Here is a 20277-nt window from a genome sequence, read left to right on the forward strand (position 1 = left end):
AGAGAGAGAGAGAGAGGAAGGAGAGAGAGAGGAAGGAGGAGAGAGAGAGAGAGGGAGAAGGAGAGAGAGAGGAAGGAGAGAGAGAGAGAGAGAGAGAGAGAGAGAGAGAGAGAGAGAGAGAGAGATAGGGGGAGGGAGGGAGGGAGGGAGGGAGGGAGGGAGGAAAAGGGAGAGGGAGAGGGAGAGGGAGAGAGAGAGGGAGAGGGAGGGAGGGAGAAGAGAGAGAGAGAGAGAGAGAGAGAGAGAGAGAGAGAGAGAGAGAGAGAGAGAGAGATTGAGAGAGAGATAGGCAGACTTTACCCTCCAGGAAGCACTTGCCTCAAAGTGTCAAATGTACCAGTGACAGAAGGTGCTGCCCAGGAGTATGCTCAAGCTGTTGACATCCTTAAAGCCTTATCGGTCCAGTTAGAACTTTGAAGCAGGGGTCAAGGCTGGGAAGGGAAAGAGCAAGTGAAAGAAAAGGAGGAGGGTCAGGCTCAGACTCAGCCAGTGCATACGCCCTTTTGCCTAGCCGGGGGTCTCCAGGAGCCTCATGGCCAACTACAAATTTAGCCAGGTGTCTGGGCACAGACCCTGCTGCCGCCTCTCTAGGACAGCCCAGATCTGTCTCGGAGTGAGTCTGATCGCCTCTGTAGTGATCATGGGCATACTTCTGTGGCCGCGTGCACCCCTGGTGTGGAAAGGGAAGCCTACCACGAAGCACTTTCCTGAGATCTTCCTGGCACGGTGTTTCATCTACACTCAAATTCTGCGGCCTGAGATGAGGTGAGTTGACATTTGAGGCACACACTGGGCACGGTGTACGGCTGGACACCGGGGAGGCAGGCTGTGACCCAGCTGGAGCTCGCACGGGGGAGATTCCAGACTGTCCCAAACAAAGAATCTTGTGTTGCCGGTCAGCTGGGAGCCAAGGGGCAGTGCCGAATAGGAATCGGATGAGCCCTAAGTCCCCTGAGCAAGTTACCAGAGCACCGCCCCTCCCCCCGCCACCAACTCGGGGTTTGCATTTCCTTGCAATGGGGACGCTGATCTGTGCCGAGCTCCACAAAGATGTTCGCCTTCCACAGCGGGTCTTGAGCTGGACCCTTGGGCTCACCCTTGGCCACAGCTGCGCTTCAGGGACAGACTATGACTCGCAGGCATTCACAGTGTCATTTGGCTTGTGGTTTCGATCTGCCACCATTCATGCCCAGAAAGTTATGGTCACAGGCAACTCTTGACTAAGTGGCTTACTGAGCATGCTGTGGGGGTTGAGGGAATCAGAAAGGACAGATGTCTGCCTGGAGTTTTCTTTGTCTTTATAAAACAGCATCCTAAAGTGGTAGTTTCATGCGTGCAACTCCAGCGCTAAGGGGACTGGTACAGGGGGACTGGGGTGAGTTCGAGGTTAGTCTGGGCTGCACAGCTGCATTGTAAATTCCAGGACAGGCTTGAGTTGCAAAGGGAAACCAGCCTTAAAATGAACACATTAATTAATTAAAACACACACCACAAAAAACAAGCCCAGACAGCATCCTGGTTCTTTTCGCACCTGATCTTTCATAAAACAAAGCAAGACAGACTATAGAACGGAAATAGTATTCATCGGATAAGCTGAATCCGCTTGGTGAACCTGTGCAGACCTTTGCCTTCATCAGCTCATAGAAATCAGCCCTCATACTTACCTCCGCCTACTGCGTGAAGCTAAGGGAAGCTAAGGGAAGGAGGACTTGTTGCATTTCTATCCCCTCAAGGTGTCTTAGTGTAGAACTGACGTCTGAACTCAAACAGAACGCACCACAGTCTGGGAGGCATGCCCAGATGCCCAATTTCACATTCTGTCTTCGGATGCACAAGCTTCCCAGATGCTCAAGCTTCCCAGATGCTCAGTGGTTTGGGTCCTGGTCTTATTTGAAAATCTTCATGTAGGAAGAGTCTCAGGGTCCTGATAAGTATTTTGCTTACAAATTTTTAAATGATCTTGGTTGCTCAATCATTTTGTGTAAATTCACTGTGCTTAGCAAACTGGATGCGTGGAATTGGCATGATGTGTACTTAGTATTAACTCTGTGGAGTGTCGATTCTGACAAGCACCTGTTCAACCTATCTGCTCAAGTGTATATATAAGCATCCAGCAAGTATTAATTATTTGTGTTTGTCAAATCACAATCAATCTAAAAATAACAGGATTGATTGAAAATTGTACATATTTATTTCATTTTGTGTGTGTGTGTGCACGTGTATGTTTCACTGCATACATGTGAAGGTCATAAAATCAGGTCTCTCTCTTACAATGTAGATTATGGGAATCAAATTCAGATCATTGGGTTTAAAAGCAAGCATCCCTAAAGACTGGTCTACCTTATTGGCCTATCCTGTTAATTTTGTGAGGCCATCTTTTCAGACATCACACAACAACACACACACACACACATTTTATATTAATAGATTAGTGATAGGTACTTATTGTGTTCCAGGCACTTAAAAATAACCAATTGCACCAGGCAGAGTTAGCACACGCCTCTAATTCCAGCACTTGGGAGGCAGAGACAGCTGGATCTCTAAGTTTGAGGCCAGCCTGGTCTATAGAGTGAGTTCCAGGACAGCCAGAACTACATGGAGAAACCCTGTCTCAAACAAACAAAGAAACAAACAAACAACAAAAAGTTTTTTAAAAAAAACCAATTATGCAGTCATTTAGCGACCCCACAAGCTGAGGTGCGGCTCACTGGAGGACTCTTGCCTAGTTTACACAGTGCCCTGGGTTCATCCCCAGCATCTCAGTAAATGAATGAATGGAACAGGATAGAATTGGACAGAAGACAACCACACACAGGGAGTTTCAACTGGAATCTACACTTTACAGATAGGCCAACTGAGTCAGAAAGTTTGAGTAAACTGTCTACATGTGGTTGTATGGATTGAACTCCCAAGCCACTAAACTAACTGCCTATGCGTGTTTTATAGGAAGAGTGGCCATGAAGTTTATAGGCCATGTATAGAGACATTTGAAACAGAAAAGAAACAATAATTATAAGCATAATAAGTCAACAAGTTTAACCTGACCGCATGGCACCTTATCCTCCCATGGTCTAAGAATGTAAACTCTGAAGCCAGGTCATCTGAGCTTGAGTCTTGGCTTTGTTGCAGTATGACCTTGGACCAGCTCCTCAATGTATCTGTGCCATGGTGAGTTCTCTCCATGTAAAATGGGAACATTAATGATAGCACCCAGCACCTGGAGAAGAGGCCTAAGAGGGATAATTTTGCCATGGTAAATGCCCAAAATATTACTGCTGTGTAAATGTAGACTCAGTTCAATCATAATTTAAAATTTACATAATCCAGTCCTCTAGTACTGAAGGTTACATTGGTTTTAATTTATTGAGTTATCTTGTTAACTTAACAGTTGGCTGTGGTGGTCATTAAATCGGTACATGCAAATCCACCTCATTCTTTATACAGTAGATGTAACCACTTCCAGTTGACAAAAGTTTAACTCCAATTTTTAATTATATATCTTTATTGCATTTGGGGAGCATGTGCCTCAGGACATGGATGGCTGTTGGAGAACAACTTGTGTGAGTTCTGTTTCCTGCTACCCAGGTTCTGGAACTCAAACTCAGGTCTTCAGGCTTGGCAGCAATCACCTTTACTCAGTGAGCCACCTTACTGGCCCATTTTATAAATTTTTCAATCCCGTTCATTCATTCAATAAATGTGTTTGAGCCCCTACTGTGTTCCAGGCAGTGGTGTGGCTACTAACGGCACAGGGATGCTCGAGTCCTGATTCTTGTGCTGCTTTCCTTCTGCAGTGAACGCCTTCATGTTTATACTGGAGTGTCCTATATGGCAGACATCCAGGGATGGAATTCTTGGGTAAAATGGGATATTGTTCCTGTCTTAGTTAGGGTATCTATTGCTGTGAAGAGATGCCATGACCACAGCAACTCTTATAAAGGAAAAAAATTTAACTGGAGGTGGCTTATAGTTCAGAGGTTTAGTCCATTATCATCATGGTGGGAAGTATGGTGGCACAGAGGCAGACACAGTGCTTGAGAAGGAGCCGAGAGTTCTACATCAGGATTGGCAGACAATAGGAAGAGACAGAGAGATAGGTGGCCTAGCTTGAGCTTCTGAAACCTCAAAGCCCACCTCCAGTGACACTTCCTCCAACAAGGCCATACCTACTCCAACAACAACACACCTCCTAATAGTGTCAGTCCCTATGAGCCTGTGGGGATTATTTTCATTCAAACTACCACAGTACCTATTTTCAGTTTTAATGGTTTTTGAATTCCAGATGTTTCCAAATCCTTTCTGAAATAGCTTTATTATTTCACACTCCCACATCAGTCTACAGGGTCCGCTTCTCCACAATATGACCATTATTCAATGTCTTAAACTCTTCTTAATTATGAGAAGAATAGAAAAACAACATCTAAGTTTCCCTGTTGGCCAGCAAGCCTTAGTTCTTGTCTGGCTTTTGTCTATTTCAACTTTGTTCAGCTCTTCATCCTTTCTGTTGAGTTACTTACATATATGTTTGGGGGTTCTTTATGTTTCTAGATAATATTTATACACACATACACAAAGTGTCCCACATCCACGTCACTGAGACCTCTGTCCTGCAGACACATTTTACTGACAACATCCTGAGTTTCATTATTATCTTGGGGTTGTTTCTTATTTTGATACCTTTGTCAAGAAACACAGAATGACAGTTTTATTTTCAAGCATAGCAAATTTGAAGCATTTGCTCTCAATTCTGCACTAAGAATCAAGAATTCCTCTTTCTCTGTGTCTGCACTTTCTCTTATACAACTAAAAAGGACAAAAAAATGATTGGACTGTCAGTGTTCTACTCTAAGGCTTCTGTGACAGCCTTAGGTTCCTGAGGGGTGTTATGCATCTTTACTTTTGTGGTTGACAGGATTACAACAACTTGTATCACTTCTGCAAGGTGATGCCTTTCTGCCAGCTTCCAATAACCACTTCCTGATGTGTTCATCAAGTCAACATGAACAGTCTCTCCCTGAGACCTTTCTTCTTCTGCCTGACATCTAGTGTCAGTACTGATGTCATAGGGTCTCCAGAGAAATGGAAATGGTGAGGAGGTGTGGAACTGGCCCATGTAATTGTGGAGGCTGTCAATATAAAATATCTGCAGTCTAGGACAAAAGGTTGGAAGCTCTAGAATTGCTGATGCTATGGCTTTAATCTGAAAGGAGTCTGGCAGGATTCCCTTATCTCCTGGAACCATAGTCTTTTTCTTAAGGCCTGACCTGATAAGATGTGACGCACTCTCAATTATGGTACGTGATGTACTTTCTACCAGGTCCATGTTTTAATGTTACTTTCATTTAATAGAACACCTTCCCAGCAGCAGGCAGATATGTTTGAGCACATATCTGTGTGCCGTGAATGGCAATGGCACTTCCAAAAATCTTGTTTCAAGATTTTTTTTATTTTTATTAAGAATCTTATTACCAGATGCCATTTTTTCTATGTCTCTATAATAAACCACCATTTCCCAATCCAATTACTTACATCAGGGATCATTTAAATTTCATGCTTTTGTGAGTGGACAGGGATCATCTAGGGGCCTGCTTCACTCGATGTCATCTGGGTCTGCCATCACTCAAGCCATCATTCAAGATGCCTTGCTTTCATGACTGACAACTTGGCTCAGCAGAGATGCCTCTCTTTCTCTTTTTGTTGTCTCTTCATGGTCCTCTCCACATGGTCCTTCTCTATTAGATCAGGGTCTCTGAAGGATTTACACATTCTACCAGTACAGTCTGCTGGGTCCTCCTAAAGCTTTAGGCTCATAACTAGTATTGCTTCACTTCCACATGTCACAAAGCCAAGGCCAACTCCTACTTGAGGGCAGGAGAAAGAAACTCTACTTCTCAATGTGGGGGATAACACATCTGGTGGGTACCCTCAGCTCTTCACATTTTGCATGGGAGCATCCTTGTCTCTGTTACTATTAGCCTTTTGTTATGATTGCTCTTTTGTTATGATTTGCTGCCCTTTACAATCTTCTATAACTACATTCATAATGAAAAATAATCTACCATGTGCCTCCTGCAATGTTACCCTGTTGAGTTTAGGAATTATCATCCAGTGATATATTTTGAGCTCTCAGATTAATCCTTGAAATATAATAAGCACTAACTATTGAGTTGAATCACATAAATGGCATGTAAATCAGTATATCACAAATAGTATAAACAAAGCCATAATAAATATACCTCCCTGATATCACCACACTCAAATCTATCAATTTGTGTTTGGGTTTTATAGACTGGGGTGGGGGAGGGGACAGACAGCTTCTATATAGGTTGTATGATTTTGTGGAAGGGGGAGGCAACGGTGCAATTGCCATAACCAAGACAACTTAGGAAAGAAAGCATTTAATTTGGGGTTTGTCTTTGTTACTGTTCTATTGTGTCAAAGAGACATCGTGGCCAAGGCAACTCTTATAAATGGAGGTAATTAATTGAGGGCTTGCTTATAATTTCAGAGGTTTAGTCCATGATCATCTTACTGGGAAGTGTTCAGGCATGGTACTGGAGTAACCCCTGAGAGCTTAATATCCTGAACCATGGGTGGCATTGCCGGGGGTGGGGTGGGGTGAGGGGCAGGCATGAGATTTTGATACCCATGTAAAGGTGCATCTCACTCTTAAAGCCCACTCTTAGTGATACAGGTTCTACAACAAGGCCACACTTCCTAACCCTTTCCCAAGAGTTCATCATCTGGAGCACAGGGGGCCCATTTGCATTTAAGCTATCACAGGGCTCACAGGTTTAGAGGGTTAGAATCCACAACCATCATGTTGCATGACAGCATGAAGGCAGACATTATGCTGGAGGAGTAGCTGAGAGCTCACACCTGGACACACAACCATGAGGTGGGGCAAAACAGACACACTGGTAATGGAGTGAGTTTTCTGTAACCTCAAAGCCTGCTCCCAGTGATGCACCTCCTCCAACAAGGCCACTCCTCCTGGTCTTTCCCAAAGAGCTCCACCAACTGGGGACCAAGTATTGAAACATATGATTCTATGGGAGCTATTCTCATCCAAACCACCACAAGCTTGCCAAATAACCTACATTAGCTGCCCAGTGAGCCTCAGGCATCTGCCTGTCTCTGCCTCTACCACATTGGGTTTTGACAGGCATTGTGGAGATAGAAGTTTTGACAGGCATTGTGGAGATAGAACTCGGGTCCTTCTGCTTGCAAGCCAGCACTTTACCAATGGAGCCATCTCCTCAACACTGCAGCTTTTCTGATTTTTATCTTTCTTACCTGCTCCTTTCCCTTCTATTCTTTGTAAAAATTCTCTTATCCTCACAAAACTCATCTACCAGCTTCTCTGTGCTGGATATGAAGGTTAACATTCACTATCAACTTGATTGGGTTAGGGTCTATTTATAGCATTAGTAAGATGTATCTTTAGATGTTTTCTTGTTTTGGAAGAATTTCCAGAGAGCTTTAACCAAGAGGGAAAACTCATACTAAATATGTAGGTGAGGGTGGGGCACCATCATATGGGCTGGGATTCTGGGCTGGACAAAAAGCAGGGAGGGAGGTAAAATATCAGCCATGTACTGGCTTTACCCTTCCCCTTTCTCTAGTTATTGGTCAGAGTCACAGGTTAAGCTACTCCCCTGCCTCCATGCCTTCCCTGCCATGGTGGAGTGGGCACCGAAACAAATCCTCCCTTAAGTTTTTTTTTTTTTTTTTTTTTTAAATAAATTGTAATGGTTAACAATGACTATCAACTTGACAGGGTCTACAATCAACTGAGAGACAAATCTTTGGGCATCCCTGGAGGGAGTTTTCAGATTGGCTTCATTGAAGTAGGGAGACCCAATGTAAATGCCGTTAGTATCATTCCAAATGGTTTGACTGGGGACAGGATAAAGAGGAGAAAGCCAGATAAGTACCCACATTAATCTCACTATGCTTTCTGACCGTGGAAGCAATGTGATCAGCCTCTCTCTTCTGCCACCATGATAGATTATACCCTCAAAGTGTGAGCCACAAGAAAGCCTTTCCTTTTAAAGTGGCTTTTGTCAAGTGTTTTCAAAAGGAAATCAAGAAATACATCAGTTATTTGTTCTCAGTGACAAGAAAAGTAACATATATACATGGGGTTTGAACCTGGACTCTAGGTGTGCCAAGCACACACTCTATGGATGCACTACACTCTCTGCCCCAGGGGAAGATGAATATCAAAGCTTGGCTTTGAAGATGAAACTCAACTCTCTAAGTTGATCCAGGGGCATCAGATGTAGAGTACACTTGAAGAATCACCGTTAGTGTCCCTATCTTGAAGGCTACACTTAGAAGCTATCTTCTGACTAAGGTGGCCCTAGACCTGCTGAGAGACACATGTCCAGGATTCACCACAGTATGCACAGGCTGTCATTCCTGACAGTAGCTCTTGGCACCGTGGGAGAGTGTTAAGTGTTCGTGTGACAGTCAGTGCTCAGAGTACGTGCAAAGTAGGGGAGAACCTGAGGGTGGAGTGGAGATCCAGCACCCAGAACTAGATGGGTCTCTAGAGAGGGGTCTGGTTGGGATGACTTAAATCCCATGATTCTCCCATCTTGGGGAAGATCAGCTTCCCCCACAGATTTTGTGGATGTTAGCCTCTGATGACAGGTGCAGATACTGGAGGTCCAGGCAAGAATGCAGGGGTTTAAGCATATGAAAGAGCCCTTCATCACAGCCACAGAGGATACTGAGAGCCAAAGGGGGGGGGGGTTCTAATTCACCTTACGACCCCTACTTACCTCATATGGTATTCATCATATTCTGGTCTCTTTGTCAAAGCCTTTCAAATTGAATTCACTTATGTCAATATCAAGATGGCTGGACCCAAACATAAATGATAAAAGAGTCAGAGAATATTCTCCTCTGTTCTTCTGATTCATTTCTTTCTTGTGTTGGCTGGCTTTTCTGATCCCTTTGTTTTCAGGTTACAATTTTTAAAATTATCCTTTGCCTCTGCTTTTTCAAAATTTCTGGGTTTCCTAAGAGGCCCAGTCTGAACATTTTACTTCTCTGTGGTTTGCACTTTGATAGACTCAGCATTTTGCTTAAGTCTTGATGAAAGTGAAAAATTGGTACAAACACAGGGTAAAGACTTCCTGATCTTGGACAGAACTGTCAGACCACTGAACCAAAATAAACCCATTCTTTTTATGTAAGATTGTGTCAGGCATTTCATTACAGCAATAGAAAACCAATTAATCAGAGAAAAATCTAGAACAAGTACAAGATTCAACAGCAGATGGCCAATCTTCTCACAATCTGAAAACATTTTCAAAGTGTAAGTTTCTACAAGAGTGTGACTTTCATAGCAAAGAGATATGCACACATTAGAGATTCATTTATTCATTTGTGAGTGCCTTGAAAGTGACCAGGTGAAATGTAACTAGAGCAGAACTTGGAGCCAGAGAGATCTGGCTTCAAATTTTCATTTGTGATAAATTCAATCAATTGATAAATTCACTTCAAAGAATATTTTAAGGCACTTTGTATCCACTGTTACTTAAAATGAATATTGGACTTAGATAGATAGGGTAGACATAAAACTAGCTAATGTTCTAGAAGGCAGTATGAAGCAGAAACTCCATGATTATCTTATTGCACAGAAATTATTTGTATCTCTAATAGTCAAGGATGACAGATTACCCTCTAGCTTAAAAGGTTGGAGCTATAACTTCATATGAAAGGAAGGAAAACCATATTTCACTAGGTAATTGTCTTTTGAGTAAATCTTTCCAACAGTACCTGTCTTAGTCTATTGCTACTAGTATAATGAAGTATAGGATGTCTGGAAATAGATGAAGGAAAGAAAAATGCAGCTCACAGTTTCAGAAGTCAAGAACATGGTGCTGCAGCTCCTGGGCTCTGATGAGGACTTTCTGGCTACATCGTAGCATGGCAGGCTGCATCATGATGATGAGAACTGCAGAAGGTATCTCTCAGTCACACAGGAAGCCAGAGACTAGAGAGGGACCACCTGATCCTCACAGGAACTAACTCCCACCTTCAGAACAAGATTAGTTTATTCCAAGAGTGATTACACATGACTTAAACATTTTCTATGAGGACCCATCTCTTAAAGGTCCCACAATCTCAACACTGCCACATGGTGGGCCAAGCTCCCAGCATGGAAACTCTTTGGAGTACAGACGCAGACCATATTCTAACTATGGCAACACTACAATATGACATTGCAAACAAATGGTGTCTATCCTTTAGGCTTAATTTGGTCTTCCTTCTAAGTTTTGAGTATTTTGTAACATATTTATTCATGATTACTCTCATTCCTCTGTACCTATGAGGAGCTGGTCTTAGGATTCCCAGGACCCTCAGAAGGCTACCAAAATCTGTGTGGTAAAAGAAATCCTCTATAAATCCTGAGATATTTGCATATAATCTTCACTTTGTCACTTATATTTTATGTCTTCCCTGGGTTTCTTAAAAACTTAATCCAACACAAATGCTACATTAATTGTTATTATGTCATGTAGTCCAGAGAATGATGTAGCTAGAGTTTTCCTGCCTTGCCCACAGTCAGGACAAATCTTTGTTACCCGCCAGTCCCACAGCTGCTCAGACACAACCAAGTAAACACAGAGACTTATATTGCTTACAAACTGTATGGCTGGTACAGGCTTCTTGCAGCTTAAATTAATCCATTTTCACAAACCTATACCTTGCCATGTGGCTCATGGCTTACTGGCATCTTCACATGCTGTTTGTCATGGCAGCGGCTGGCAGTGACTCCTTCTGCCTTCCTGTTCTTTCTTTTCTCCTCTCTGTTAGTTCCGCCTATACTTCCTGCCTAGCCACTGGCCAACCAGTGTTTTATTTATTGACCAATCAGAGTAATTTGACATACAGACCATCCCACAGCAGAATGATGTCAAGAGGGAAAATGTATATGTGTTTGGTATAGAGGTAACTTATTCTGAATATTTTCAATCTGCAGTGGTTTCCATTCACAAGTGTGGCAGCCACATGTACCTAGGGCCAGCTGCATTTCTGAACTCTTGCAGATCTTTCTGGTTTCTAACAGTGAACAAAACATACAGGATTCTTTTAGCTTCCAGAACTTAGAGTCTCACAGGCAGAGGTAGGCATGAAACAAAACAAGAACATATACACTATAGGCAAGTGGTGGAAAGAGCTGGAAAGAATGTAGAAGAGGGTTTACACTTTCAATTATGGGAGGAAAAGGGCAGCTGCTCTGCAAGGTGACATTTTAGTAATGTCCAGCCTGTGATTAATCTTCCAGGATTTTCTTAAAGACGCAATATAACTTGGATGTGTTCTAATGCAGAGGCATGTTTTACACTGTACAGAGTACAGAAAGTTTTCTTTAACTTATTACCATTTTCTCTCCATTTACAGATATCAGTTAGTATATGGAACAGAATGGCCATTCATCTTAAGATTTTTCACCCTCTGGGTTTGGATAGTTACATTCTTATGGTGTTATTGGTTTATTTTTATGCTCTGATTTATTATTACTGAATGTATGTGCATGATGTGTGCAAGTGCACATATGCATGGGTACACATGTGTCATGGAGTGTGGGCGGAGGTCGGTTTTCTCCTTCCATCTTCATGGGGGTTCCATGGAGCACACTCAGGTTGTCAGGCATATGCAGCTCATGCTTCGATCTGCTGCATCACCTCACTGGGCTCTGTGGTGCTGTTTAACCTGCTCTTCTAGAAGCAGTGTTGTCTAGAAACTGACAGCCAGGTTTGAGTTAGACTTGGGGACAGAGCAGGAATATCTCACAGAGGTAGTTTTCGTTGTCACATCCCATCAAAAGGCCCATGATGTCACATCGTCCTACAGTTTGAAGGTTATCAGAGCTGGGTGCAGTATGCCTGGGCCATCTGTTCTCAGGTTCCACAATGACTTTTCATTGCATTAGTTTGGTGGCATCTGATATCATGGCCAAGATTGATCAGTTCTATTGGGGTTAGCAAATCACTGTCTTCTAACTAGAAGAGTCCTTTGATGTGTATTTATTTACTTTATTTCTTCTAAGGAGACGGGTTTCTCTACTGGTTGTCCTGAAAGAGAGTTCATAAAAGAAAGGCTGATAGTGCTTAACTCTTCCTCCTTTACCAATCAGGAAAGATGTATTAGTCAAGGCTCTTCATAGAAACAGAGCCAGTGAAAAGATGTGGACGGGTAGACAAGGGGAGAATTTGCTAGTAGAACTGGCTTGTGTAATTCTGATGACTGGGAAGTCTCACAACAGACCTCTGCAGGCTGGTGACCAAAGGATACCAGCAGCATTGCTCAATCCCAAGTCTGAGGCCTCAGAGCCAGAGTGGCCAATAACATGACACTTAAAAATCTGGGACCAAAATCCAGAGGATCAGTTTAAGGCCTGGACTCCCAGGGCCATAGAGCCTGGACCGCTGATACACGAGGCAGGAGAGCACACTCTCAGGGCAAGACTAAGCCTCAGTCCTCAGTGTCCGGGACGTATCTTGTAACTGTCCTGCCATAGAGATGGGATTGTCTACTATTCTGAAGAACCCTGACTATTGTTGATAGAAACAAAATTTAGAGAGTGTGTCAGGGCTACTCACTATAGTATGGCATGATTTTTTCTCGACATTAGTGGATGGTTCTAGAGGATAGTATTTTTAATATTTTAGTTTTTGAAATTATGTGTTTGTGTGTGTGTGTGTGTGTGTGTGTGTGTGTGTGTGTGTGTGTGTGTATGTGAATTCAGTGTTCTTGGAGGCCAGAAAAGTGTTGGATCCCCTGAAGGAGTTACAGGTAGTTTTGAGCTGCCCGACATGGGTGCTGGGAATCAAACTCAAGTCCTCTGGAAGAGCAGTACATGCTCTTTAACAGCCGAGTCATCCCTCTGGCCACTAGAAGACATAGTCTTTTAAAGGAGAGACATAAATGTTATGAGTTCACATTTATAACTTCAATCCAGAACAAAAGCATAAGGCATTAATATTCATAATTTTATGTTTGTGTTTCATTTCTCTTATACTGAAAATCTTGCTCCTAGTAACAATATAATTACGTGGTTGCTTTATCTCTGGATATGCGATATGTAATTGTTATATATTTATTTTATGCTTATGTCATTGTTATTGTTAGCACACTATATTTTAAGTGACATAAGGTATCTTCAAGGTCCTTTCTTGACCTTCACAGTCAAGATTCATGCCACAGTGATGTGTATTGAAAATACTGTGTACTGGAATGTCACTGCTTAATTAAGGAAAAGCTCATGCTGGCTGTCTCACTAAGAATTGATAGTAGCAAGACAAGAATGGAACTAAGAAGGCCATCCAGAGGCTTTTGAGTTAATTTTTCTTTAGTCCTTTTCAGCATCACATCTATTCACCTTAAACCAATCCTATCACGTTCATTAACCTGCTGTTAGTTTCTTGTCTTTGTCTCACTTGACCAATCACTAGAAAGAGTTGACTTCACACCCTCATTGTGAAATGTTTTCTTCCCTTCATCTCTCAACACACTATTGGCTTCCAAATTCATAGCTTCACCCAAAACCTCACTGCCCCAAGACTGACACAACCCAACTTCCTATTGAAAAACCCCCGCTTGAATGGCAGTGGGGCTTACAAAACTCATTTTTACAAATCCAAATCTCAGGTGCCTTTCTCAATTTGTTTCACTCCATTCTTCCCGTATTTGAAATAGCAACTTATTTTCCAGTCACTCATCTAACAAAATCTTGGCATCACTTCTCTCTTTTGTCCTCCTCCACATTTCATATACAATTATATACTTGATGAAATGGGTTCTGCTATGGAAATATATCCAGGCTGGTGTGGGTGCATATGTTCATCCCATCATTAAGAAGCCAAGGACCACAGTTTAAGATTAGCCTGGGTTATATGGTGAGTGTGAGGACAGCCTGGGCATGAGTCTTGTCTGTCCCCTGTCGCAAATGTACATCCACTTCCCACCACATCTATCACTATCTATCCAAATCATAGTCATCTTTCATCTGTATTTTTTCTGGGAAGAACAAAAATAGGTAACAGCTGGTAAGCAAAATGGAAGAAACTGGGGGAGCTATTGGAGAGGCAGAGCCTTTTAAGTGGGCTAAGAAATCATCTAAGTGCAGAATGCCTCCAGAAATCCATAATGTCCAATGGATATTACACCTGGCATTTCAATATCAGCATTTTTAAAAATAGACTCACACAGGTCATTATTTACCAAAAAAATCCCTTAATTTTCATAGGAAGTGTAGTATTTATTTGTCACTTACCTAATTTACTTACATACAATTTAATGGAATTATATAATTAAAAATACAAAGCATAAACATATTTACAAAAAGGGTAAATACACATCCAAGTGGGTGGGCACAGAAGTTCTTGCCTGTGCTCCAGAGGTGTCTGGGAGCTGAGATGAAGACAACTTCTTTTACAGAGAAAGTGTCAGACAAGGTATATCCACATGGGGGGAGGTGGAGGTCCATATATGACTGCCCTGCTTTGCTTTCTGTTTACCATGATCCACAGCAACTTGGAGAGGAAAGGATTTATTTCACCGAATCGCTGTGGAGTAGGACATGATTTTCTGCCAAAATAACTCCATATGACCAGCTATGCTTCTTGTTCTTTGAGAAACTACTTGGAAATTGATCAGATCAGGATATTGAAAAGATCAGTTTTCTCAAAGGAGAGGTGAGTGGCAAGAATAGATTTTAGATGATGAGAAAAAAAAGAAAACAGGAAACAGAGTGAAAGATGAAGAATCTGTTTCCTGTGCACATGTGTTATGAAGGGCCAGAAAGGGGAGAAATACGGAGTCAACCAAGCAAGAGACTAATATTTTTATTCCTTTCAATGACTGACGTTTTTCAAACAATGAAAATGAAGCATTTCCTCGCTTAGAAATTTAAAATACAAGATGAAGAATGTGAAACCTATTAGCCCCCAGTTAAAATTTTAAATAGTGGGTAGCCCCACCATTTAAAAGTACAAGTTTAAAGTGAAGGACAAAAGCAACCTATGCCTGCTTAGACAGATTGCTCCCATGTTAAGCACTTTAAACAATGCAGTTAAAATATTTTGTAATGAAAGTTGTTTTTAGTTGTTGTGGTGTTTTCTCCTTGCCAGAATGTGTCAGGCGTGGTATACACACTTGGGAGAAGTCTGACTCTACATATATTACTGTCTTAGTTTGAGTTCTGTTCCTATGACAAACACCAGGACCAAAACCAACTTAATGAGAAGAAGGGAATGTTTGCTCTTCCAGGTCACAGTCCATTACTGCGGGAGGCAGGAACTCACAGAGGAACATCAAGGCAGGAACTGAAGCAGAGCCACTGAGGAACACTGCTGGCTGGCTTGTGCTCTGGCTTGCTCTGCTCTCTTTCTTATGTAGCCCAGGCCCGTTAACCCAGGGTGGGACTGCCCCCAGTGATCTGGGCCCTTCCCCATCAATCAACAGTTGAGAAAATGTCCCATAGATGTTCCCACAGGCCCAATCTAATGGAGGCAATACCTCAGTTAGGCTTTCCTCCTCCCAGGTATGTATAGCTTGTGTCAAGTTGACAAAAACTAACCAGCACAATAATTGATTCTGGAATCTTTAGAAATGATTAGGCTAATTTAGTTTGAAGAAAGAACTTCATCCAAGATATACTCAAGGAATACACTCCTATGGCTACCACCCAGATTCTCCCTGACACTGTTCAACTTCTCTCTCTCTCTCTCTCTCTCTCTCTCTCTCTCTCTCTCTCTCTCTCTCTCTCTCTCTCTCTCTCTCTCTCTCCCCCCCCTCTCTCCCTCCCTCCCTTCTCTTCCTCTTCCTCCTTCTCCTCCTCCTCCTTCCTCTCTCCCCTTTCCCTTCCTCCTCTTATTATGACTAACAATAAAATATTATGAAGTCATTTCTGCATTCATAGGTTAAATAGGGTGAAATTCATAGTAAAGTTGGTCATTTTGGTTTATTATAAGTTGAATAATCTGTTGAGGCATCTAAGTTGGCAGTGATGAAATCTCCTTGGGAGTCCTGCAAGGACAGAGGCAGAAAACATACACAACTGATAGAAATTTAATGCCACAAAAGGATGCTGAAACAGAGGTAAGGACAGTCAATTAGAGTTTGGGACCTACTTTCTTGCTGTAATCTTTTTTTCCCAAGGCATTGTGCAATTTCAGGGTCCAAGACAATCAATTCACAGCCAAGAAGTGAGTGTTTCTCATTTACCAAGTTAGCTTTTCATCACTCTCAGTACACTAAATGATTCATTCCCCATTGCGTGCACCTCAACCTGTACCTTCTGTCACTGTCTTAAAGTGAAAGAGGTTAAATCATGAACATTTTAAACACATTGGGATGTCCATGAAATATTAGGAACTTCTCTTTTTTATCAAGAACACAATAGGAAAATTTGCCATACTGTGTCATAGCTTTCTTTCTGTTTTAAAGTAGTTAGTTACAGATGAATAATTACAAAAAGTATCTCACTCAGTTTCTTTCTCCCTTTTTTCAGAGACTAATCCTGCCATTTGTTTCCTCACATGGCTTTCTAGAAATTTACCTAGCACAAGGCAGCACATGCTCTTCAACAGGTTTTCTCTGTCTCACTTCCCTCTTCCCCCACACTTAACAGTGTGCTTGATGGTGAGCACAGCTGGTTCTCACTTCTGCAGTTAGTAGACCAACACTTGATGAATTTACTGTGCGCTAGATTCACACACAAGGACATTTTCAGTGTTTTAATATTTGCACTAATTCCTAAGCAATGCTAGGATAAAGTCCGTGTGTGTGTGTGTGTGTGTGTGTGTGTGTGTGTGTGTGTGTGTGTGTGTTTAAGATAGAATCCTAGGAGTAAATTATCTAAGTTAAGACATATGTCACTTTTTATTTTGAAGAAAACAATGCCAAGTTTCTCTTCATAGGGCACTTTTCTTCTTGACACAGGAAGTGTTTCCATTTCCTCACACCCTGACTGACAGGTGTCCCCAGGGTGCTGATCACCATTGTAGTAAGAGAAAGCATCATCTCCAGGCTGCTCTTAATTTGTGTTTATTGCACACTTTCCTTCTGTGGAATTAACTGTGTTTTTTTTTTTTTCAGGGAAGGATATTTTACAATTTTAATGGCATTTATCTATGCACAAATAATCTATACACAAATGTGAGTCACAGACTGTGCCATGGTTTCTTTCACTGGCCTTTTGATTTTCTAGAGCTTCCATCACAAGGTACTTATTGTATGTGTGGCTTCAACAACAGACATGGACTATTTGACAGTCTGGAGGCTGGAAGTCAAAAGAGGAGATCTCGGCAGGGGTGGCTCCTGTAGGACTGTGAGGGACTCTGTTCCATGCCCTTCTCCCAGTTCCTGGGATCTTTAGACATCCTTGGCTGGGTGGGAGGGGTTCCCTGGGGGTCTTCATATTGTATTCTCTCTGTCTATGCCTATTTTTACATCTAACTTTCCGTGCGTGTGTGTGTGTGTGTGTGTGTGTGTGTGTGTGTGCGTGCGCGCGCGTATAATAGGCCAGAGAAAAACACTGGGTATCTTTCTCTATTGCTCTCCATTTTATTTTGTGAGATAAGTTCTCTCACTGAATCTGGGATTTTTATTAGACTGGCTGGCCACTGGGGGCAGGGGGTCCTTGTCTCTGCTCCCCATATGCAGCTGTGCCTAAGTTTTACATGAATGCTCAGGTTTTCATGCTTGCATAGCATACACTTTAGCCACTGAGCCATTTCCCTAGCCCCAATTTCTTCCTTTTTACATCAGCCCAGTCATATGGGATGTAGAACTGCCTGCCTCAGTGACTCATAAATACACACCCTTTGGGGTGTGTGTGTGTGTGTGTGTGTGTGTGTGTGTGTGTGTGTGTGTTCTACAAAGATCTTATTTCCGAGTAAGGATACATTTACCCTAGAAGTACTAGGGTAAAGATTTCAACGTCTTTGTGGAGACACAGTTCAACTCATGACACAGGGTATACCAATTAAATGGCTTTGGGCTTCATGCAACAGAGACTCAAAACAGGCTTTACATGAGAGATGTATGATCTATATATAATGAGATACCCAGAAGAGAGGTGACCCCAGGGTCAGTAAGAGTCAGGCTCTTTCTTTCTAGTCTTTCATCTCCTGAGATGTCTTTTATCCTTAAGCTTCTTGTCAAAGAATGGCTGCAGGATTTCTAGCCATTGTGTCCTAACATAATGACATCTAGGGAACGAAGATCAGGGAGACAGGACTTCATTTTAAGCCTCTTCTCAGCGTACAACAATGTTTTCCCCAGAATCCCTCCTTCATGCTTTTGATGTCTCCTTAAATTTCATTGGCCAGAAGTGGCCTGCATGGCTAGCCCAAGGTGTAAGGAGGTTTGAGACATGTTTGGCATTTTGAAATCTTCACTGGAGACATGCTATCCAGAGAAGAAGGGTGAAGGACATCTGTTTGGTTAGGGCCAACTGTGCTCGCCCCATCACATGGGGACAAAACATTGATATCTATTTTCAAACTTGCAGAACCAAGTCTCTTTGCATGAACACTCTGAACTTCCTTTTGCATTGTGACATTGAGTTTTGGTTTCGTTTTCCAGATCAAGTAGGCCAACTGATCATTTTTCATGCATTCCTTGGCCTTCCCGACTTTTTCTGCTTAGCCCATCTTTCTACATTTAACATCCTAATCTCTTGTCGATTATATGGACGGCAAACATATTCTCCCAATCTGTGGCTCCATTCTTGACTTTATTTATGGTCCCTTTCATCCCAAAAATCTAAATGTCATTGCAATTATATTTTCTTTCATGGCTGTGCCTTTGTATCTTATTTAAGAATGGATTTTTTATGTGACATTATAAAGAGTCATATGGGTTTAAAAATGTTAAACTACTACTTTTCACAGTTAAATCCTTTAGCTATCTGGAATTCATCTTGGTGTATTGTGAAATTAGGAAAATAATTCCACCCTTACCTTCAGGTGTATAATCAGTTATATAAATGCTACGTATTAATATTTCACTTAACCCAGGGTTGATAATGCCACTTCTATGGCCCATTTGAGTTGAGATCCCAGTACATGTGTGAGAAACTACATGTGGCTGCCCTAGGGCCTATAACCCAGAGCTGTGGGGAGTGGAGACAGAGGTCAATGAGGTTTTCTGGCCATAAGCTTGGCTCCAGTTCAGTGAGAGACCCTGTCTCCAGGGAATAAAGTGGAGAGTCATAGAGTAAGACACCTTGTCCTCCTTGAGCCTCTGTGAGTGTACACAAAAGTGCATGTGTCTGCACACATGTGTATATACTTTACACATACATATACCATACTTGCACATGTACATACACATACTTTATTTTAAAGATTGGTTCTTTTTTATTACTAAGTCAACTGTATGTATATGCCACAATTTGTTTATCAACTTCTTGGATGATGGACATTTGGCTTATATTCACATTTTGAATATGATAAATGAAGGTGTTCTGGATATTAGTGTATAAATTAATGTATGGGCATATAGTTTCATCTGGGGGTGGCAATATCCAAAAATAAAGGGCCAAATGGCAGATGACTGTTTAACTTTTTGAGAAACCACTAGAGTGTTTTGAATGGTGCTGGGATAGTCTTAAAGGTCTGGATATAGTTTTAAAGGGTAATGTTTTAGAAGGAATAGATAAGGTTTGAGTATATCACCCAGGTACTTGTGCTCAAAGCTTAGCCCTCGTTGTGGTGATGTAAGAGATGGGAAAGCTTTTAGGAGGCAGGTCCCAGTGGAAGGTGACAAACTGGGATACTGTTCATAGGAGAGACTGTGCCCATCTCTGCAAGGGTTAGTTCCTAAGATGGTGTCATAAAAAGAACAAGACAATGGGCTGGGGATGCAGTTCTCTTAGTAGCGTGCTTGTCTAATATGCACTAAGCCCTGGGTTCTGTCTTGAGTGAAAGACCCTAGCCCTTCAGGCTTACACCCCCAAGCCTCAGGAAAAGAGAAACTTCAAGCACCAGGAAATGAGAAACTAAAAATCTAGTTCCAAGAGCAACCTGACTAAGCCATTATTCAATCTCCCCTGCAATCATAAAACAATGTAAAAAGATTTCTGTTAAGAGATGTGCTCAACTGTGACTGGGATAGTTCCAGGTGTTCCAGGAAGGACTACCGTGACCTGTGTGTAAACTCCACTCCCGCCTTGATACCCCCCCTTTGAGGTTTCAGGAAAAATGTACCTGTTGACGTAACTGTACCCCCTCTGTGATCACTCTGTAC

The 20277-nt window shown here is 42.1% G+C and overlaps 1 protein-coding gene across 1 annotated transcript in view; it reads left to right on the forward strand.

The window, feature by feature from the left end:
* The first annotated feature begins 260 nt into the window (after positions 1-260).
* Positions 261-20277, forward strand: part of Cd38 (CD38 molecule) — a 43147-nt gene continuing 23130 nt past the window's right edge. The window contains exon 1 of the mRNA XM_042285943.2: positions 261-765. Within this exon, the coding sequence (XP_042141877.2) occupies positions 533-765 (233 nt within the window). The 5' untranslated portion in view covers positions 261-532. The remainder of the gene's footprint in view (positions 766-20277) is intronic.

Source organism: Peromyscus maniculatus, chromosome 10 (assembly GCF_049852395.1).
Source record: "Peromyscus maniculatus bairdii isolate BWxNUB_F1_BW_parent chromosome 10, HU_Pman_BW_mat_3.1, whole genome shotgun sequence".
Classification (NCBI taxonomy): domain Eukaryota; kingdom Metazoa; phylum Chordata; class Mammalia; order Rodentia; family Cricetidae; genus Peromyscus; species Peromyscus maniculatus.